Here is a 24,309-nt window from a genome sequence, read left to right on the forward strand (position 1 = left end):
CTAAGGTAGTTCCTCCGACGTCCACCAGGTGGCGCTGCTGCGCTGAAGTCCGCCGAGGCCCGCCGAAATGCAATGAAGTTCACCGGGCTATTCCTGGTGAAGGTAAGTGCAAGTCCCGTGACACTTTTTGTTTTTTAAATGCGGCGGTTTTTCTGAATCCGTCGGGTTTTCGTTCGGCCACGCCCCCCGATTTCCGCCGCGTGCATGCCAGCGCCGATGCGCCACAATCCGATCGCATGCGCCAAAATCCCGGGGCAATACAGGGAAAATCGGCACAAATCGGAAATATTCGGGTAACACGTCGGGAAAACGTGAATCGGGCCCTTAGTAAATGACCCCCATTGAGACCACTGTCGGAATTTCTGATCAAGCTTTTGATCGACGTGTCCTATATTGCATAGTTTTTGACCTGGAAATTTGGTCATTACGGGAAGGGTAAATCTCAGCTAGACTAGACTAGAACTAGTCCTAAGGGTATGTTCACACCAAGAGGAAAAAAAAATCAGCTTTGGGATTTTGAAGAAGCAGATTTGGAAACGGGGTTTAAGCCTCCATTTGTTAATGTGAGTTTATGGACGGAATCCACCTGAAAATAGCAACTTGCCATGTCTATGATGGGCCAGGGGTGTACAGTTACAGATCTTAGAGGGTCTGATTGATTGGACCAAAAGTCCCTATGTTAGTGTGAATGCTACTCCAGTGACGAGCATATGAGTGACCAGGACTCCATATGACCACTGTAGCCACTTTAATATGACACCACAGCTACTGTAGAACCAGTCATATGGTTCGTCTGAAGTGACACCCCCATTGCAACCTCTAAACTATGACTCTTCTCTAAAAGAGGGAATTCTAGAAAAGACATTCCATACCCTGAGGGGGCTTCTAGTTTAATGGGATAAAATCTGGATGAATATCTGTCCAAGAGCAATCGCCCTGCCAGGCAGATAAAGATCACGTGACCCTACGTCTGCAGCCATTTTATGGTCAGGAATCTCTGGCTGAGGAGGTAAAAGACAGGAGGCTTCACTTTACATATCAGGAAAGCGGAGCAGAACTATTACTAGATTTGGTAAATTACCCAATATCCTGTACCCTACACTTACACACACATTATACAGAACATGAGGTAAAGAGGCCAACCCCTTTAATGCCATCCCAATGGGTTTATGGCCACCATCGTGGAGTGAAGATGTACCGTATTTTCCGGGCCATTAGGCGCACCGGAATATAAGGCGCAACAGTCCGATGCACCTTATATATGTAATAATTCCATATATAAGGCGCATCGGACTATAAGGCGCAGGGTCGGGGGCGTGGCGGAGGTCCGGGGGCGGAGCGGAGACCCGACGGGACGCGACGCCGAGAAGAGACGCGGAACGCGGGGAAGGTGAGGGGGAGGTGGAGAATAGCATACTTACATAGATCCCCGCTACCGGAGACAGCAGATCTCCAGCGGGAACTGCAGACCACGCGGCAGAAGTTGTTCGTGCCGCGTGGTCTGCAGTTCCCGCTGGAGATCTGCTGTCTCCGGTAGCGGGGACCTATGTAAGTAGGGTCCGCTGCCCTCATATAGGGCGCACCGGACTATAAGGCGCACTTTGGATTTCCAAGGAAATCCAAGGCTTTTAAGTGCGCCTTATAGTCCGGAAAATACGGTAAGTAGTATAGAAGCCCCGATTGGCTGTAGAGGTCACATGCTCTCCAGTTGCAAACACGGACGCTACATTAAAAGGCAAAGCAGAAATGATCACTGTATGTTTAGATTTTTTTAATGGCCCCTTTAAAAGTGGACATACATTTTGAAAAAACCATCACAACAGCGATTCTGTCTTTATGAAGTAACTTGATTTATTATTATTTTTTCCTGAAAATCCTTGGGCTCTCAGAGAGAAGATATTATGCTACTACTACAACCAATGTGTTCCCAACAGCTGCTTATAATACAAATCAGACAGCGGGAGCGGCGTGATGTATGCGCCATAATCTGACACTGCATTATTCATGCGTAAATCAATTACAGAAAAATATGGGATTGGGATGTAAGACGGGGGAGACAACAATGCGAAAAATGTTCTGTGAATCCGGAATATTTCAACAGTCCGATAAATAAAACCTATCCGCGTGTGAAGACTCGGTGGCAGGGCGGTGATTGGTTCATACACAATTCATACACATCATGGTAAAAAATATAGGGGGAGATTTATCATCAAGATTACTTGTACTCATAATTTTGCTAGCCTCCCCCCCCCCCCCCTGCTGGCTTTGTGGGTGATTTTTCAGTCCTCTCTGAGTTGTTAGAGACCTAGCTGCTGAGACTCAGCTCCTACTGGCTCCGCCCACTCTCGTCCCTATTGGACTGTAATCTGACACCTCAGTGAGCTAAGTCTGCCAAGACAGAGAACAGGTCCACTTCAATGTCAACTAGAAGCTGGGTCGTAGACGGACTTTCCAAGAAATCCTGTGGGGCAATGGCAGAGGTGGCAAAAGAAAGCTCAACATCGTCATGTCAGGTCCAAATTCACCTGTATGACAGTTTCCATGGACACAATGTAAAAAAACCCAAACAATTATATTCACCTCGGTGTCCGATGTGCCTCACATCCGAAGATCTCGGTGCTGGTGCCTCCTCTTGAGTCCTGGTGCCTACTCTTATGCCCTGTACCTACGGCGCTTGCGCAGTGAAGCTGGGTGTACTACGCCGGCTTCACTTGCCCAGATGCGCATGCGCCGAGAGTTCTGGAGTATAATTGTTTGGTTTTTTTTAAAAGAATCAATGTAGACAACTCGTACAGTGCGATATTGGACACTAAACTGCTGGTCCATAAGGAGGTGGTTTAGTTTTCCATATCGCACTGATAGGTTCCCTTTAAGCTTATTATACCGGGTCTCTGGCACTTGAAAGTTCTGTGTAGTCACCAGACCTGCTTCAGCCAATGGGCAGCCTCCTTAGACTGTGGGACGTCACTCCTGACGTAAGAAGAAGTGATCCATACTCAATGGCTGAACCATAGGCAAGAAAGACTGGAAGTACCAAGGCCACATGGGATCCCGAGCTGGTCCCACTGGATTTTCCATAATTCTTGGAATGCCCTTTAATGTATAACATTTGTTCACAGAATTTTTTTTGCAATCCAAGTACTACTGAGGATCGAACCTCAACAGTAACCTCCGTCAGAGGAAGTTTGAAGCAAATATTAAAATAATTGTATAAAATTTTCTGCCTGGGACTGAACCACTGAATGTTAAAGAGGAACTTCACTAAATACTCCGATGATTTTGGTGTTTGTTTTTTAAAATACCTTCATACGCTCAAAGGATATGGCCCCTGTCAGCTTATTTCATACAAGCCAAGGGTGGCGGTAACCTTATATTTTCATACAGGATCCAAGGACACACCCTCAGACAATATAAATGGTTACCGCCCCTTGACTAGTTGAGATATCTTGCATATAACCATGTATCTTGGGGGCTGTATCTTTTGATAGGAAGGAGGCATTTAAAAAAAACACCAAGTTGATCAGGGGCACAAGAGCGACCTCATGGGGTATGAGATTCAGCAATTTGGAGTTGGCCACTTTTCAAAAAATCTCTTCCAATAGACATGTCTATGTATCTGTGTCTTTGCCTCCTGCAACCTTTCCCTGTACTCAGTATGCTGCCCTCTGTATACACAGCGCTGCCATCTCTCTCACTGCTCCAGGAAATCCATGTGACCTCACCCTCTGTCTCTCTCTACTCACAGTACATCTATACAGAGACAGGGAGTGGGAGGAAGCAGAATGAGCTACACTGCTGCAGCTCCTCCTGTTCTGCAGAACTCAGAGATGTAAAGAAAGAAGCACGGAGGGTCTGCACACAGTACAAAAGTAAGTAGAATGACTATTCTGCAAAACTCAGAGATGTAAATAAAGAAGCACGGAGGGTCTTCAGATAGTACAAAAGTAAGTATCAGGACTATTCTGCAGAACTCAGAGTTGTAAAGAAAGAAGCATGGAGGGTCTACACACAGTACAAAAGAGAGTAGCATGACTATTCTGCAAAACTCAGAGATGTAAAGAAAGAAGCACGGAGGGTCTGCAGACAATACAAAAGTAAGTAGTAGCTGAATCATTTGATTCAGGGATTATCAACAAGGCAGTAAAGGCACACAGGAAACTTATGTAAAAGAGTGGCCAACCCCTTTAACACACATTTTCCTCCAGTTCATCGTGTAATAGCGCGTTGTTACTGCTGCGCTTGTTTGAGCTTCCTGTATGGCGGGATAATCATCTTATCTCCTCTCCACATTGCAGGTTGTATGTTAATTGCATTAGTCGTGTTGTACAGTGCGGGGCGTACAATGGCAGGCGGTAACTTACCGCTGTAGCGCCTTTCCTAGGATGATGAGCGCTGATGTTATTTGCCTTCGCCTAATCAGTCACACACAGGTTTCACTCCAGAAATTATTCCGAAATGCAAATGTGATTTCTTTTATTGACAAAAGATGAGCTTAGCGGCTTTGGAAACACAGGATTTATTTACTGGAGGGATGTAATGAGATTTTTTTTTTTTACTTGAGAGTTTCCACTGATCCTTCTATAAATACTTTTAGACTATGTGGATGGTTTATTGATGATGTATTAGGAGAGCTCATTGATTCATGCTGGGGATTCCTCTGCAGGAGAGTGACTGTAATGTACTCTAGATATCAATCCAGGCCCGGAGATTGCAGGGACCACTGTGCTTGGATCCATACAGGTCTGATTAGACGTCCGTCCATGCAGAAACGGCACGTTCAACCGATTGTACTAAAACTGATGCTGTCTAAAAATAAGTACGTGTCGTGCAACAAAAGCATAAACAATTTGTTTTGAGCTTTGGATGTTATGCTGGTGCTACAGGCCGCATATGAGGAGCCGGAAGATCGACAATGATGATGAGCTACTTCTTTACCACTGTAAGGCCCCAAGTACACTAACGTTTGGGGCCCCCATAGACTTCTATGGTGCGGTGAGTACACACTGTAACTGAACAGGGTGGATGCGTCACAAAACGTAGCGTGTGTCCTATATTTTTTGACTTATTACAATTGTTCGGCTTTCAATGGAGAGGGGAGCACTCACTCCTCCTCTCTCCTGCAGCCAACAAGCATCCATTTGTCTAATTGAGGCCTAAGTGGATTGAATTGCATGAAGACTCTGACTGAGGATGTTGGAATCACAAAAAACTGGTGCGCTGATGGTTTTTTTTTGTGACAATTTGTTTAGTTTAGGTTTTTTTTTAGTAACAGTGCAGAAAATCACTGGGGTTGTAACGCAACTCCATTCACTTACATTAGCGAAGGAGTAAAAGGGCGATACCAATAGGTGCCCATAGTGAAGGGAACCACAGCCAAAGTCGCTGGGGCATAGTCGTTATTTCTGACGCAGAGCTCTTTGCGTTTTTGGGGGTTTTTCCCCTTAATTCATTAATCTGGCGCGGGTCCCTTCATCAATGATAAAGCGCAAGTATAGTGCAATTTCCAAATCTTTGAAACCACATCCACATTTAGGGCCACAGTGGAGTGGGAGAAATGATTATTTTGGGCACACGTAAGTAATAAATCAATTGGACACAGAAAAAAGGCAGAAAATGCGCCAAAAAACTGCCTGGATGAAATGATTTGCTCTTTGTTTCTCTAGCTAAAATGACAAATACGTGAGTTGCGGGTCATATAACGGACAAGTAGCTATTGACATATGACATAGCTGTGCATCACAGGGGATGTTCCCGGTTGTTGTTGGAACTTTCATTGTTGATAACTTTTAAACCATAAGAGATATTGAAGATCTGATCGTGGCAATCGATTTTGGGTTGTTTTTGTTGTTTCTTCCCGTGTTGATAACTATTGAAATGAAGAGATATTGCATATCTGATTGTGGCAATCAATATTTTTCTTCAATATGCTACATGAGCAACTTCCCATTGGAAAAAAATACTTTCCCTGTATCGTATATGGCGGCTTTCAAGATGGGCCTAAAAGATAAGCCCCTCACATGTTACTTGATGGGGTATTTGGAAATAAAAAATAAGTCCTTGGTGAACACAATAGTCCCCCCCATCCTTGTAATCAGCAACTGAACCGACACTGATCAGTAAATTATCCCTCATCCTGGGGTTAGGCAAAATTAGCAAACTCTGGAATATTCCAAGAAACCTGTACATTCTAGAACTACGACCTCTACACTACCTTTTTCAAACTTTATATCCTTTCAATATGAACGGCTGAGCTCTTGGGACCGATGTGATAACTTCTAATGCACTTTACTGATCACCTCCATTGATGCAGGGATTGGCAGGATAATTGCTCCGGCCTGATAAAAGAGGCTTCAGTTATCTATAGTGTCTGAGCATGTGACTGATGAAGGCTTATGTGGCCGAGGAATATAGAAAGTGACGTGAAATAATGGGGCAACATGTCAGTCAGAAATTATACATACACATTAACCATATACAGAAATATATCTACAATCACACAAATATCCACAATAGACACACATTGCATATATATATACCAACAATACACACATATATGCACATTACAAGGCCAAAAATACACATGGCACACATATATGCACATTACACAGACAAAACGGACACATTACACACATATATGCACATTACACAGACAAAACGGACACATTACACACATATATGCACATTACATAGACAAACATAAACATTACACACATACATGCACATTACATAGACAGACATACACATTACACACATACAGGCGGTCCTCTACTTAAGAACACTCGACTTACACACGACCCATAGTTACAAACGGACCTCTGGATATTGGTAATTTACTGTACTTTAGTCCTAGGCTACAATGATCAGCTGTAACAGTTATCAAATGTGTCTGCAATGAAGCTTAAGTGTTAATATTGATTCTTATGACAACCCAACATTTTTAAAATCCAAAAAAGTTCTGGCTGGGATTACAATGATAACATATACAGTTCCGACTTACATACAAATTCAACTTAAGAACAAACCTACAGACCCTATCTTGTATGTAACCCGGGGACTGCCTGTATATGCACATTACACAGACAAAACGGACACATTACACACATATATGCACATTACATAGACAAACCTACCCATTACACAGATATAAGCACATTACATAGACAGACATACACATTACACACATATATGCACATTACACAGACAACATGGACACATTACACACATATATGCACATTACATAGACAAACCTACACATTACACACATATATGAACATTACATAGACAGACATACACATTACAGACATATATGCACATTACATAGACAAAACGGACACATTACACACATATATGCACATTACATAGACAAACCTACACATTACACAGATATATGCACATTACATAGACAGACATACACATTACACACATATATGCACATTACATAGACAAAACGGACACATTACACACATATATGCACATTACATAGACAGACATACACATTACACACATATATGCACATTACACAGACAACATGGACACATTACACACATTTATGCATATAACATAGACAAACATAAACATTACACAGATATATGCACATTACATAGACAGACATACACATTACACACATATATGCACATTACACAGACAAAACGGACACATTACACACATATATGCACATTACATAGACAGACATACACATTACACAGATATATGCACATTACATAGACAGACATACACATTACACACATATATGCACATTACATAGACAGACATACACATTACACACATATATGCCCATTACATAGACAAACATTGCAAACATACACATTACCCAAATTACACCCTATGAACACATGGTCTGCTCAAAGAGATTTCACTGTGCTCAGATACATACAACCTACACACACACAAAGTGTATACTAAAAAGAGGAAGTAAAGCAGGACATGACAATGAACTTCTGTAAAATTATTAATATTATTAATCCAAAATAACTATATAGGGTGAATCCAAACTCCCAGAGCCCCTTTTAATTTCAGAAACGAGAGAAGAGAAAATGACATATCAGATACCCCAGCAAGTAATGGGTGAGGGGGGCCTACCTTTTAGGCTATTTCTGGAACTAGGCCTTCATCTTGAAAGCTGCCATATTGGATCAGGGCGCAAGTTTCTCCAATGGGAAGGTGGTATTGGTATGGTGTCTTCTGGTACCATATCACAGAAGACAAGAATTGTTTCCTAAATGGACTGACTCAATCAGATCTTGTGTTTCAAAAGTTATCAACCCAGAGATTCCCTGTAGATTCTAATGCAGGTTCATAAGGATCGGATCCAGCACCTTCAGCTCTGTGTTCAGCACCAGGGACAACACAACACATGACATAGCTGCACATCTTGGGGAATCTTATGGAACGTTCCCAGTTGTTGTTGCAATTTTCTGTGTTGCTAATAACTGGATCCAGTGCCTTCAGCATTGCGTTTAGCACCATGGACAACATGTGACATAACTGAACATCACAGGTTACGTTCCAGGTTGTTGTTGCAACTTTCAAGGGGGAAATTTACTTACCAGGTCCTGTCGTGATCCCCGATTTGGACGGTCTAATGAGGAAGAAGTCCGGCGCGATTCATGCAGATCATGAGGCCGAGTTCCTGCATCCGTCGCTTCCGCGCCAAGGTCCGCCGGAGTTCACCTTCTTCTGTTTCTAAGTGCGTGTCTTGCGACACAATTGTAAATGTCCGACGGCCAGCCCCCACCATTTCTGTTGCGTGCAAGCCAGCGCCCCGATTCAATCCGATCGAGCGCCCCACCATCCCTGGCGCGATGCGCCGCAAAACGGAAATCGTCGGGAAACCCGATGAAAATGCGCTCGGTGGACCCTTAATAAATGAGCCCCTCTGTGTTGATAACATGTGGATAGCATTCAGCACCATGGACAACAGGTTACAAACACCACAGGGAATGTTCCTGGTTGTTGTTGCAACTTTCTGTGCTAACTTGTCCTCTCCCACTACTTGCTGGGGTATCAAATATGTCATTTGTCTATTTGTTTCTGAAATAAAAAAAAAGGTTTCTGGGACTTTTAATTCACCCAGGAAAATCAAAGCTCCAATCTATTACAACTTACCGACAGGCTGTACGCGGGCTCCAATACTACGGGGACCGATAACTTTCCTTGGAGGTTCAGCTTTGTCAAGTAAAATACCTTTTCCCCCACGATCCTTTCTTTCTTCATGCGCCGTACAAGGTAGAGTCTGAATCGCACGGCGTAGTTTGCGATCATTTCGGATTCTATGTGATTAAACTTGAAGGTCTCTGTGAACGTGGGGCAGGGCCCCCTCTGGATGGCGCTTTTGGCTCTCTGTTTCTTCATGGGTAACAAAACAAGATGGACCTGCCAGGAATGACTATTCCCAGTCCTGTTGTGTGTGGGCAGGTCGCTGACAGCTGTCACCGTGACAAGAAGTTTCTGCTCTTGTGAATCATAGTCAAAAGTTACATCCAATGTGCCGTATTTAGCTACTGGCTCCGGATCAAACGACTTAGGAAGCTGTGAAGATGATCCTCTGGCTGACAAATCCTACGGAAAGGGAAAAAAAAAAAATTGGAATATGCATGTATTTATTGCATTCGCTTTCAGATCTTTTTCGGGAAAAAAAAAAAAAAGTAATTTCTACCTCTGGGAATGTCATTTTTTTTTTTTTAGGGAAATAAACTAATATAAAAGAAACAAAAATATGAAAATTTTACAAGATAACAATGACCTGAAAATAAACCTTCTAGAAATTTCAGAGAATATATTACAGCTTCTTCCCCCAGCTAAGAACTTGTCAAAATCGACTATTAAGTAGACCCCGAATTAGTGTTATAGCCTCGGGACGTTTGACATCACTTGGGAATTTGCAGAAGAGACGTAGCGCAGATTGGCAGGCGGCGGAGCGTCACTACATTGGACTCAATGGATAAAATTATGAATTCAATGTCTGGGTGTGAAGGAAAGCACCGGGTGATGTTCTGTGCTGTGTAATGTTGTAGGGTTAGGAGCCTGGTGTGCCTGCAAATTGTAGGATTTGCACCTTTAATACCATCCAAAAGTTGTTACAAGGAGGGAACAAGGAGAAGCTGTAAATGATTCATCTGAAATGTGACATACAATGTATGGAATAGGTATATACAGGTACAAGGTGTAAAGCTGCTAGTAACTGGACTTTTGTTTGATATAAAAAAAAAAGTCAGAGCTGGAAAAACGGGGATCAGGGGCACAAATGATAGAGAATTATAGCACCCTAGAACAGAGACAGCTATAGCACCCTAGAACAGAGACAGCTATAGCACCCTAGAACAGAGACAGCTATAGCACCCTAGAACAGAGACAGCTATAGCACCCTAGAACAGAGACAGCTGTAGCACCCTAGAACAGAGACAGCTATAGTGCACCCTGAACAGAGAAAGCTATAGCACCCTAGAACAGAGACAGCTATAGCGCCCCCAGAACAGAGACAGCTATAGTGTCCCCAGAACAGAAACAGCTATAGCACCCTAGAACAGAGACAGCTATAGTGCACCCCGAACAGAAACAGGTATAGCACCCTAGAACAGAGACAGCTATAGCACCCTAGAACAGAAACAACTATAGCACCCTAGAACAGAGACAGCTATAGCACCCTAGAACAGAAACAACTATAGCACCCTAGAACAGAGACAGCTGTAGCACCCTAGAACAGAGACAGCTATAGTGCACCCCGAACAGAAACAGGTATAGCACCCTAGAACAGAAACAACTATAGCACCCTAGAACACAGAAAGCTATAGCACCCTAGAACAGAGACAGCTATAGCACCCTAGAACAGAAACAACTATAGCACCCTAGAACAGAGACAGCTATAGCACTCCCCGAACAGGGACAGCTATAGTGCCCCCAAAAGAGACAGCGCTATAGCGCACCCTGAACAGAGAAAGCTATAGCACCCTAGAACAGAGACAGCTATAGCGCCCCCAGAACAGAGACAGCTATAGCACCCTAGAACAGAGACAGCTATAGCGCCCTCAGAACAGAGACAGCTATAGCACCCTAGAACAGAGACAGCTATAGCACCCTAGAACAGAGACAGCTATAGCACCCTAGAACAGAGACAACTATAGCACCCTAGAACAGAAACAGCTATAGCACCCTAGAACAGAGACAGCTATAGCACCCTAGAACAGAGACAGCTATCGCACCCTAGAACAGAGACAGCTATAGCACCCTAGAACAGAAACAGCTATAGCACCCTAGAACAGAGACAGCTATAGCACCCTAGAACAGAGACAACTATAGCACCCTATAACAGAAACAGCTATAGCACCCTAGAACAGATACAGCTATAGTGCACCCTGAACAGAAACAGCTATAGCACCCTAGAACAGAGACAGCTATAGCACCCCAAACAGAGACAGCTACATCACCCTAGGACAGAGACAGTTACATCACCCTAGGACAGAGACAGCTTTAGGACAGAGACAGCTATAGCACCCAAGAACAGAGACAGCTATGGTGGCCAATGGAACAGAGACAGCTATAGCACCCTAGAACAGAGACATCTATAGCACCCTGGAACAGAGACAGCTATATCACTCTAGAACAGAGACCGGTATAGTGCCCACAGAACAGAGACAGCTAAAGCACCCTACAAAAGAGACAGCTATAGCACCCTGGAAGAGAGACCGTTATAGTGCCCCCAGAACAAAGACAGCTATAGTGCTCCCATAATAGACACAGCTATAGTGCCCCAATTATAGAAACAGCTATAGTGCCCCTAGAACACAGACAGCTATGGCGCTCCCATAATAGAGACAGCAATGATGCTCTCATAATAGGGACAACTATAGTGTCCCAATAATAGAGACAGCTTTAGTGCCCTAATAATAGACACAGCTATAGTGCCCCAAAACAGAGACAGCTATAGTGCCCCCAGAACACAGACAGCTATATGAAGTTTGATTCTCCTGATTATTTATTGAGTTTTTAATTTATTTAGTGCCCCCATAATAGAATAGAGACAGTTATAGTACCCCCAGGACAGAGACAGATAGTGCACCCCTAAATGGAGAGAGCTGAAGTGACCCAAAAACAGTGAATGATCCCAGGACACAGACATATGTAGTGCCCCCAGAACAGCTACAGTGCCCCCAAACAGACAATTATGGTGCCCCCACAACAGAGACAGATATACTACCCCCATAATAGAGACACTTCTATTGCCCTCATAACAAGGACAGTTATAGTGCCCCAAGAGTAAATGCAACAATAATGCCCCCAGTAGGTTCTTAAAGTCCTATTACACAACCCGATTAACAGGCCTATTATCGGGAACAAGCATTTATTGTAGGACTCATTCCCAGATATGAAAAAAAACCCACCAAAAATCTAACATCTATGGGGCTTCCCGATGCCCTGCTAAAGAAAAGGGACTCCCAAAGCCAAAGCTGCTCAACAATACCCAACCACTGCCCATGCTGTATGATGAATCCACCACCTACCACGAAACACATCTATGGAATTCTCCGAAAGCCATTGCCTAAAAATTCCAAAATTATGGTGGAGGTAACCATAACAATATATCCATGGACTGATGAGATGTGTAGGATCTCTCGTAAGTTTCCCTCATTATCTTCTTCACATCTCAGCGTTTCAATAGTTCACATTTCAATCATCTTAATAAGATGGGAGATTAATCTTGGCTTCTAATCTGGTCAATATTTACAGACAGAAGGAATTAGAAACCAGCACAATTTGTGATTGGAAACACCTTTTGACATTTACCCAATGGAGCTCGTGGGAACAAACACGCATCAAAAGCTTGATTAAAAAATACTCCAATAGTCCGACCCGTTGAGCCCAAAAAGTGAGAGAAAAAGATTATTTACCTCATACTTGACATTTTAATTATTAATCAGCTCTGTACTCTCTTCCGAGACCCCTTATTTACTAACCTGATGTTCTAAGAAGGTTATATCCTCCAATCGTCACCTTTTGTAGGGTATTAAAGGGGTCAGTGGATATAGATAGTCCACTTCAAATACCCCACTAGGTTTTGTTGAGTTAATGGGGCAGATTTACTTACCCGGTCCATTCGCGATCCAGGGGTGCGTTCTCTGCGGAGGATTCAGGTCTTCCGGCGATTCACTAAGGCAGTTCCCCCGACGTCCACTAGGTGTCGCTGCTGCGCTGAAGTTCGTCAGAGTGCACTGAAGTTCACCGTCCTATGCTGGGTGCAGGTAAGTGCGTGTCAAGCGACACTTTTTTTTTTTTAACGCGGTGGTTTTTCCGAATCCATCGGGTTTTCTTACGGCCACGCCCCCTGATTCCATCGCGTGCATGCCAGCACCGATGCGCCACAATCCGATCACGTGCGCCAAAATCCCGGGGCAATTCAGGGAAAATCGGCACAAATCGGAAATATTCGGATAACCCGTCGGAAAAACGTGATTCGGGCCCTTAGTAAATGACCCCCATTATCTTTGAGTCCACCATATAGGTGCTAGCCAGAGCTTCAAAGAAGACCTCTTTTTCTGGAGGACTCAACCTTACATAGCCCTTTCTAAGGGATCTGTGTAATACTTTATTTCTCCTGTAGTGGTGCTGTAGGTAAATTGAGCACAAGCACAATAGCTGCAAGATCCTCGCATACATCACAACCTGTGATCATCTTATAACTGGTGATCCTTTTTTTTTACAAACTTTCCAATTCCTGAGAGGGCCAGCTGTAGGACACAATTTACCGCCATGTCTGATGATGGATCATAATTTGGTCTCGGTTTATGTCCATCCAACTTTATTCCTACAATTTCTTGGCCTAGTTCACTACAATCCGAAATCCTGGTGCACACATAGGACGCCCCAATTCATGCCAAACACTTACCTGTTGAGACACTCCCCTTTTAAGCACAAGTCACAAAAGTTTTCAAAAACACTTTGAATGGGGCATTTCAGACTGATCTTTTTTGTGGCACCACAGTTCTGACACAATGGGGGTTATTTACTAAGGGCCCGATTCGCATTTTCCCGACGTGTTACCCGAATACTTCCGATTTGCGCCGATTTTCCCTGTATTGCCCCGGGATTTTGGCGCATGCGATCGGATTGAGGCGCATCGGCGCTGGCATGCACGCAACGGAAATCGGGGGGGGGTGGCCGAACGATAACCTGACGGATTCGGAAAAACCGCCGCATTTTATAAAAAAAAGTGTCGCAGAGCTTGCACTTACCTTCACTAGGAATAGGCCGGTGAACTTGAGTGCGTTCCGATGCTCTTCAGCGCAGCAGCGCCTGGTGGACGTCGGAGGAACTGTCTTAATGAATCCTGGTCGCGAATGGACTGGGTAAGTAAATCTGCCCCATTGTGCGTAGCGAATCTCCCACGGTCTATTCATCATGAGCTAAAGAGAGGACAGGGATGAGAGAAGGCCTGACTTTTAAAGAGTGGGCTCCATTTTGTGGATGGTGTGGGGGTCTGAAATAATATAGGTTTTAGAGAAAATTTAGAGTACAAATGATTATTTTTGCAATCTAAATGTTGTTGTATTCTGCTCTGATCTGAATTGATTTCATAATTCATTTTATTGTCCGGTGGAGGGGGGGGGGGGGTCTTAATTTTTCTTTATCGTTTGGTCAGGGGTCTTAATTCATTTAGGTGTCTGGTCTCAATTTTGGTCTGGATTTGAAATTAGCTTTGGAATGGAAGGGCATGACATAGAAAAATATCCCGTCAGGGGCCAATGTTTAATCCCCTATTTCTCCCATTGGGTTTTTGAATCTAGATCCAGGATTTTTCCACCTTTTTTTATATGGTGGCCAGAATAATACAGGGAAGGGGTCTCTATTCTTTGGCATTGCGGCTGTCTCATGAACACCTATTGACTTTGGCGAATTGATCACCAGGTCTTGGAGCAAGATCAAGATCAAAGGTCAACATCGGTAATTAAGAAAATGCTATAAATCCAATGTACAGGCGGTCCCCTACTTAGGGACACCCGACTTACAGACAACCCATAGTTACAGACGGACCCCTCTGCCCACTGTGACCTCTGGTGAAGCTCTCTGGATGCTTTACTATAGTCCCAGACTGCAATGATCAGCTGTAAGGTGTCTGTAATGAAGCTTTATTGATAATCCTTGGTCCAATTACACCAAAAATTTTGAAACTCCAATTGTCACTGGGGCAAAAGAAAAAAAATTGTCTAGAACTTCCATTATAAAATATACAGTTTCGACTTACATACAAATTCAACTTAAGAACAAACCTCCAGACCCTATCTTTTATGTAACCCGGGGACTGCCTGTATAAGGTGATCCAGGAGAGGCTTCTTTGTAAAGAACAGTCAACATGGAGTCATACAATGAGTTTCTACTACCACCCCATGGTTTACGTACCTCTGGGCTGAGAACGGCAGTGCTATCGCTGGGAACATCTTCTTCGTAGCCTTTGTTCTGAAAGCTCTCCACTTCATGCCCCGTGCTCCCCTCGCTGGGGCACTTATTATAAGAGTATCTGGGACTGTTGCTACAATGCGACAGTTCACATTTACTTTCCCCAATTTCCGAGGGAGTGCAAGAAAGGTGAGGGGATCCAGAGTCATCTTGGTAAGGAGGAGGCTGCAGCTCATCGAGTGGTGGTGTCCTCCTCATCCTTTGGATGCTGTTAGCTGTAAATAAGCAGATCCATAAGTTTTGTGATAACTGATAATCTCTAGGACCACAATAATCCTGTAAACTTTACATCAATGAGAGGGGCACAATCTTGTTAATTAATGTTGAATTGGGACACAGGTCCTCGTGGACCGGTGATTTAGTGTCCCAAATCAGTCTATGAAAGCAATACCTGATAGCAGGTTAAAAAAAAATATATTATACAATGATACTTACCTGCTTCTGCCGCTTCAATGAAACCATATAGGCTACATTGCGCATGCGCCAAGGGTTGAGTTAACCTAACACTTAGCCATAAGAGAAAATAAAAGGGAATGTTTGGGATGACAAAACAGTTATGGCCAGGATGTAAAATGTCAAAACTGACCCTTTAGTCACCTGCCTTCTCTATTCCGTTCCGGCACCACTGCTCCTGTCCCTTCCGGTCTATATACTGGACTGCAGAAGTGACGGCCGATGACACTTGCCTGCTGCAGCCTATTACCGGCCTCAACTAAACAACACTGAAGCCCGTAACAGACTGCTAAGATCACGTCCCCTCCCCATGACATCACAGTTGTGACCACGTTATATAGAGGGACAGGTAGGGACTGGAACTGTGGCGCTGGAACAGAGGGGAGAAGAGTCATCAGTATACATTTTATTTTTACTTTACAGTTTACCCTGCTGCTGGTGATAACTTTTTATAGATCCGTGGTACTGTTTTGTAGCATGGAGACCAAATTCGGGTTGCCTTGACGTGGCAAGTGGGTTAACGCAATTTGGTAATCGTTTTTACAGGAAAAATGACTGAAGGACCTTAAGTTGATGTGAAAGGTAACTCTTGTTGGAGACACATATGTTTTTGATGCGTTAGCATGTGCCTAAATGATTTCCTAATGAGGGATTACAAGATATCTGCATAACCATAGTAACTAGTGGGAAGCCTGTCACTCACAGCACAGCAGCTAGGAAGACCGAGACGGCAGGGAGAAGAGTTGGACAGGTTGTCAGTAGATAATGTCACTTCTACTGCAATTAACATGCAATCATTGCTGGGGTCTTCAGCCTCTCAGATGAGGACTGACATCTCTCCTTGCACACTGCGATAAAAGCAGCGACACCTCCGAGATTGGGGACTGGAGCAGAAGTGACATCAATGGGTGGAACGAATAAAGATTTCATTGTGGCTCATACATGAGGTTCTAAGTTACTCCATAGACTGGTTCTGGAGAGTAAACTCAGTAGGTGATCTGTTGGGTTCTGAACAATGGGACCCCTACAACTGTTTAAAAGATGTTGCTCCCCTCCAATCAGCTTCTTTTTGGAAGGACCAGGATCGGAACGAGTCAAAATAGTTTCTACGTTGACCTAATAAAGTCATAAAACATAGACGATTGCTATGTTCGGAAGGGTTGGGACCAAAAATATGTAAAGTGACCAAAAGCTCGATGAAGCTTCATCACTTCTCAATGACTCGGGGAGGTCTATTTAGATAAATTGATAATTGTGGGATAAGAAAGGGATGAGATAGGTCAATAGATAGAGAGATAGTAGATAGAGAGATAGATAGATATGAAATAGATAGATAGGAGATAGATAGATAGTGCTAGATAGATAGAGAGATAGATATGAAATAGATAGATAGGAGATAGATATATAGATAGATAGATAGATAGATAGATAGATAGATAGATAGATATAGATATATATGAGATAGATGGATATAAGATATATAGATAGATATGAGATAGATAGATATGAGATAGATAGATATGAGATAGATAGATATGAGATAGATAGATATGAGATAGATAGATAGATAGATAGATAGATAGATAGATAGATAGATAGATATGAGATAGATAGATAGATATGAGATAGATAGATAGATATGAGATAGATAGATATGAGATAGATAGATATGAGATCGATAGATAGATAGATAGATAGATATGAGATAGATAGATATGAGATAGATAGATAGATAGATATGAGATAGATAGATAGATAGATAGATATGAGATAGATAGATAGATATGAGATAGATAGATAGATAGATAGATATGAGATAGATAGATATGAGATCGATAGATAGATAGATAGATAGATAGATATGAGATAGATAGATATGAGATAGATAGATAGATAGATATGAGATAGATAGATAGATAGATATGAGATAGATAGATAGATAGATAGATAGATATGAGATAGATAGATAGATAGATAGATAGATATGAGATAGATAGATAGATAGATAGATAGATATGAGATAGATAGATAGATAGATAGATAGATAGATATGAGATAGATAGATATGAGATAGATAGATATGAGATAGATAGATAGATAGATAGATAGATAGATAGATATAGGATAGATAGATAGATAGATAGATAGATAGATAGATAGATAGATAGATAGATATGAGATAGATAGATAGATAGATAGATAGATATGAGATAGATAGATATGAGATAGATAGATAGATAGATATGAGATAGATAGATAGATAGATAGATAGATAGATAGATATGAGATAGATAGATAGATATGAGATAGATAGATAGATATGAGATAGATAGATAGATAGATATGAGATAGATAGATAGATAGATAGATATGAGATAGATAGATATGAGATAGATAGATAGATAGATAGATATGAGATAGATAGATATGAGATAGATAGATAGATATAGATAGATAGATAGATAGATAGATAGATAGATAGATAGATAGATATGAGATAGATAGATAGATAGATAGATATGAGATAGATAGATGATGTGAGATAGATAGATAGATAGATAGATAGATAGATAGATAGATAGATAGATAGATAGATAGATAGATAGATCCCCGGGAATGTGCTCAGTTTGGTCCATTGTTCCCCACAGACTTCCAGTAAAATCTACCTTCTTACTGGAGCGTTGCTTGGAATCAGACACGGCTAGTTCAGTGTTTTCCGAGGAAACATAAGATCTGTGATTGACGCGGTTATTGTTTCACTAAGTAAATACAATGGCAGTGACTCACGGGGATGAGCTCCATTATGTGTCCCCGTGGAGCAGAGACAGCACTCTTGGCGTAGGTAGCGGCTGGTGAGAGGGGCATCATTATCTCTGATAAACAACGTGAAGAGAAAATTATGAAAAAAATAACTTAGGATGTCTGGGGTCTGTCACAAGCGGGAAAGTGAAATGTTTCAGCCAAAGGTTCTTATGGATTTATTTACAGCTAAGAAAAATCCTATAGGGCAACTTGCATCCATAGAAATCTCCAGTGACCCTAATATGTGTTAACCCCTTTAAATCAGTTTTTATATTATCACCACACACACATATACCTTTCAAAAGTCATCTTTTTTTTAAATTAAAAACCTTTGAAGGGCTTGTTTTTTGCAGGACAGGTCCATTTGTAATGTCCCAGTTATAGGGTTGTATGATGTAGTGTTATTAATAACCATGAAAAATGCCGTATGGACTTAATTTGATTTTATCATCCACATCTTCCGAAATATATTATTTTTCTAAATTGATAGCCTCAGGAGGGCTTGTTTTTTGCAGGACAAGGCCATTTGTAATATCAGATTCTTAGGGTATATATAATTTTCTTAAAAAACATTGAGAATTCTGTATACATTTATTTTTATTTTATAACCTCCATCTACCAAAATGTGTTATTTTTAAAAATGAATTACCTTAGTAGGGCTTATTTTTTGCAGGACAAGTCAATTTGTAATGTCACAATTTTAGGGTATTCATAATATGATATTCTCAAAAACCATGAAGAACACTGTATACATTTACTTTTATTTTATCATCATCATCATCTTCAAAAAGTCATTATTTTCTATGACTTATATCCTTAGGAGGGCTTGTTTTTTTTGCAGGACAAGGCAATTTGTAATATCAGATTCTTAGGGTATATATAATTTTCTTAAAAAACATTGAGAATACTGTATACATTTATTTTTATTTTATAATCTCCATCTACCAAAATTTGATATTCTTAGAAATGATTAACCTTAGTAGGGCTTATTTTCTGCAGGAGAAGTCCATTTGTAATGTCACAATTTTAGGGTATTCATAATATGATATTCTCAAAAACCATGAAGAACACTGTATACATTTACTTTTATTTTATCATCATCATCATCTTCAAAAAGTCATTATTTTCTATGACTTATATCCTTAGGAGGGCTTGTTTTTTGCAGGACACGGCAATTTGTAATGTCCCTGTTTTACGGTATTTATAATATCATGTTCTTAAAAAGCATGAAGAACACTGTATACATTTGCATTACATGTTTCACCCCCTTTAAGCATGTTTATGAGAGCTAATATGTTGTTATTTCTCCAGCTACAGCTAATGGACTAACAAGATGGTTTCTCACACGCGTAAAAGCGTTTGCACTTAATGAGGAAACCTGTGAAGTTCTTCAGGTTCTCTCCATCGTAATTTCAGCTCTGAAGTGCTCTGATTGATGCCGCACCTGGTGAACATTTCCTCTAAGAAAAAAAAAAATCCCTGAGATGCTAATTCTTCGGACTCGGAATTTACAGGCAAATTTTACCAAATTCTCAGGTTCTCGAAATTAATGAAGTGGAAAGTGTTAACGCTCGATGAGCCGCTGTATCTTGAATCCCATTAACGTATACTGTATGCCTCATAATTGCAATTAATCCGCCACTTAGGGAACATCAATGACTTCATGGATGATGAGAACCTCCGCACGTTAGGAATTAGGTAATACCCATGTAAGCAAGACCTGCCTTCAGCTACCGCTAACGGCCACTCGACTGAAGAAGAGTTAATTATCTAACGACTATCGTTAGCAGCCAATTAAAAAAGGGATATAAAAAAAAAAAAAACTAAGTCAAACATTGTTCTGCTGGGGATCCTTGTGAGATCTGAAGGCCAAGTCATCAAAGTACAAGAGAATTACAAGAATTTACATAATGATTCATAACAAATTAATACTAAAGACCCCCAACTGGGGGGGAAACTGTTATCTTCTGCTTATGTAGGGAACTCCTCTAATGTAATTATGCCGAATAAGGCTACATTCACACTACTGTATGGAGGACGTATGTACGGCCGATATACGTCCTCCATAGACAGCAATGGGCGCACGGCGCCCTACGGGAGTGGTACGGTGCAGCACACGTGCGGCACCGTACCGCTCCGTACCCGGGAAAAAGATAGGACCTGTCCTATCTTTACCCGTAATACGGCGCCGTGTGCCATGTATCTCTATGGAGAGGGGCGGGGGTGAGCTGCGCTCACCTCCTCCTCCTCTCCCCGTGCACTGCCGTTGCTCGCTACGGTACGGTACGGGCGGGCAACGGCAGTGTGAATATAGCCTTAGACTGAGATATTAGGATGGGAGTATGTTATCCTGAAGAAGAGAAAGTTTTTGAAGTGTTGAGTAAATAGGAGAAATGAGGAGTAAAGAAGAAAATCAGAATTGAGTATAACGGTATCGGGAGTTGTAAGCTTACAATGTCGTCGAACGAGATTGCCTTTACTCTACTACGAAGGACTTTTCATTACCCACATGGGGATCTGGACTTTGCTGTGACCAGGTCACCAAAGTGCTATCTCTCGGAGTCCCAGTGTAGGTGACATATGACCAAAGTGGATCAAGAGACTCTGGTACACAGCACCAGGGGTCATGTCAAGAGTAGTCAGGAGCAAGCCAAGGTCAGGGCATGCAAAAAAACTCAATCTTAATCAATGTAACAGTCCAAAGATGATAGTAGGCAGCATAGGTTTATAGCCAGGAATAGTTGGGGCCATCACAAAAGCCCAGCAGGACAGGAAGGAAACTTTCGTGAAACAAATCATGGTTGAGAACAATCAAATCAGAAAAGTCAATGGAATGGGCTGAGTTATATTGCATGATCCAAAGCGGTGACAGAACACTGAACGGCCCTCAAGGTTGATTCCTACTTGCAACACTATCAATACCAGCGCACCTCAAAAGATGGACGATGGTCTGATTTTAGGATTTTTACAACTTCAGAGTGACGTCCCAGTATCGCCTTTTAGAATAGAGCGAGGGTTGAACTAACACTCTAACTACTCTATACAAAGTATGAACAATTGTACTGAAGTACAGATCTTTTGAATAATAGCTCTGATGTACGGATATTCCCCTATAGACCAAGGGGCGACAGGAGAGTTGCAAAAATAAACTCTATTTATACTAACTTTGGAATCTCTGCTAAATTCGTCTTGGTCACCCGAGACAGACTGTCTTTGAGAGATTGAAAGAAGAGTTTAGAGACAGACATGCTGCTGAAGCTACTAGTAAGTTTTCTATCTCAGGCTAAGTGTTTTATTGTAATCAGTGCTATTCACCACTGCTGCATAATGCATGATGCGCGACTGACAGTTATGGGGCCGAGAAGGGCCGGTGTTAGACAAAGTGGGGCCCTGGGCAAAACTAAAAGTGGGGCCCCAAAATAAAACTATTTTCTGTCCAGTCACAGTCAGTAAAAGGCTCCTTTAACCCTGCACCATAATAACACTTTGTAGTTACACACAGTAGTATGATAAGGTAATCTGAAATATGGGATTGCAGGAAATTTTTTATAGGAGATAGACAGATGATAGATAGGTAGATTGACGATCTTTAGGACAGGGGGCCCTGGGCATATGCCCAGTTTGCTGCCCTCTAACGCCAGCCCTGGGGGCAAGACTCTGGTTTTCTCCATATGCTGTTTATGGGAGACATCTTTTCAACTAGTCTCCACCTTCCAACAAAGGGGGTCATTTCCTATGGCCACGATTCACGGTTTCCCGACGGGTTACCCGAATATTTCCGATTTGCGCCGATTTCCCCTGAATTGCCCCGGGATTTTGGCGCATGCGAGCGGATTTTGGCGCATGCGATCGGAAATCTGTCGCAAGACTTGCACTTCCCTTCACTCAGCCCAGCCCGGTGTATTGCAGCACGTTCAGATGCTTTTCAGCGCAGCAGCGCCACCTGGTGGACGGCGGAGGAACTACCTTAATAAATCCCGGCCGGACCCGAATCCAGCGCAGAGAACGCGCTGCTGGATCGCGAATGGACTGGGTAAGTAAATCTGCCCCAATGTCTCCACAGGGGAAAACTGCTAAAAAATGCTATATGCCAATCATTAATGGTAAGCAGGAGTGCGCCATCTATGATGCAAGTTGAGTCTTTTGCCTCAGGCAACACCAACTGCAGCAAGTTGGGAAGGGGAGGGCAGCATCAGGGGTGCAGTTACCTGCTAAAAAGCAGGACTTGACACCTAAAAATAGTGTCTCTTCACACCTAATGTCAGCAGGAGTGATACACAGCATGGAGAACTGACTAAAGAAACAACCTGATGTATTACTAGTGGAGGAATGGGAGGGGGTCGCCATTCTATATCGCTTAGGCCATGGCTTAGAGAGTTTTTGTTCATCCCAGCTGGTAAGTAATAACTACATTGTTTGTACTACAATACCCATCATCCTCTGAGAGTCAACTAGGCAGAGAGCTTCGGCATGCAAAATCCTTTGACAGATATCTTGTATAACATCTTCTTGATTGATTCTAGAATATACAGGATTGTCCTGAGTGTTACATTTCCTAATTTAAGCCCGATCTGATCGCTCCATAAATTAATGTGAATATTGTATTCATAACAATGGGAAAACAACAGAGGGGAATAACACTGATTTGCAGGGGATATTAATATGTTATAGTAGTCGCCTTAAATGATTAAGGAGCCGCAGTAAAATGTATGAGGATTTCTCAGAAGTCTTCTCAGCAATTTCGGGGAAATGTCAGGTTAATTATTGCGTGCCGTATTTTTACCTTGTAATTAATACTGCTGCTTGATGGTTGCGATTTTAATAAAACAATGAAGAGTTCTCGCAGCTATCACAAGACGCAAACTTTATTTTTACGGCTTGCCTTCAAAAATAAATACAATTTTTAGGTGTCATTTTTATATCAACCCTGCGCCTGCCATCCCGGGGAGAGAGTTTTGCGCTGGTCTATGTATTATTTATCTATGGTAAGAACTGAGGTCCCATCCACCGACTGTACACAACATGTCCCCTCTAATGGGGATGGCCAAGCGTTCCTATTGATAACTAGTGACTACTAGTAACTACCACCCCCTATCAATCAGCTGTTAGGCCATTTTTGTGGCCCCTTTACACAATCAATCACAATCCCATGTTCAACACTGAAGTCGAGGTGCGGATCTCTGAACGCCTCCTCCTCTGTCATGGAAATCATAGAGATCTGGTTAGGGATGTCTCTGGATGCAGGAGCATCACTTACAATGAAGGAGACTTTCTAAGGAAGAGAGAGCTTGACTTCAGTGTAAAAATCTCCGCCTCCCTGACTTTATACAACCAATTTACATCTCACTTCAAAGTAGATTTTCTAGATGATGCCACCACACTGGACCATGAAAGAAACACGGAAGGTGTTCAGCTGCGGCGGTTTCATGAAGAATGGGTGCCACAATTCCTGAATCTGGCGCCCTCTGCATTATACACAGGCAAACTGCACATAAAAGGGGTCATTTACTAAGGGCCCGATTCGCGTTTTCCTGACGTGTTACCCGAATATTTCCGATTTGCGCCGATTGTACCTGAATTGCCCCG

The 24,309-nt window shown here is 42.2% G+C and overlaps 1 protein-coding gene across 3 annotated transcripts in view; it reads right to left on the reverse strand.

Annotated features, from left to right (window-relative positions):
- Positions 1-24,309, reverse strand: part of SYT14 (synaptotagmin 14) — a 117,629-nt gene that overhangs the window by 17,130 nt on the left and 76,190 nt on the right. For all 3 annotated transcript variants that reach the window (XM_072140231.1, XM_072140230.1, XM_072140229.1), the window contains 2 exons: positions 15,412-15,683; positions 9,127-9,579 (listed from right to left, as the gene is read on the reverse strand). In XM_072140231.1, coding sequence (XP_071996332.1) covers positions 9,127-9,579; positions 15,412-15,683 — 725 coding nt within the window. The remainder of the gene's footprint in view (positions 1-9,126; positions 9,580-15,411; positions 15,684-24,309) is intronic.

This window comes from Engystomops pustulosus, chromosome 3 (genome assembly GCF_040894005.1).
Source record: "Engystomops pustulosus chromosome 3, aEngPut4.maternal, whole genome shotgun sequence".
In the NCBI taxonomy this organism is placed as follows: domain Eukaryota; kingdom Metazoa; phylum Chordata; class Amphibia; order Anura; family Leptodactylidae; genus Engystomops; species Engystomops pustulosus.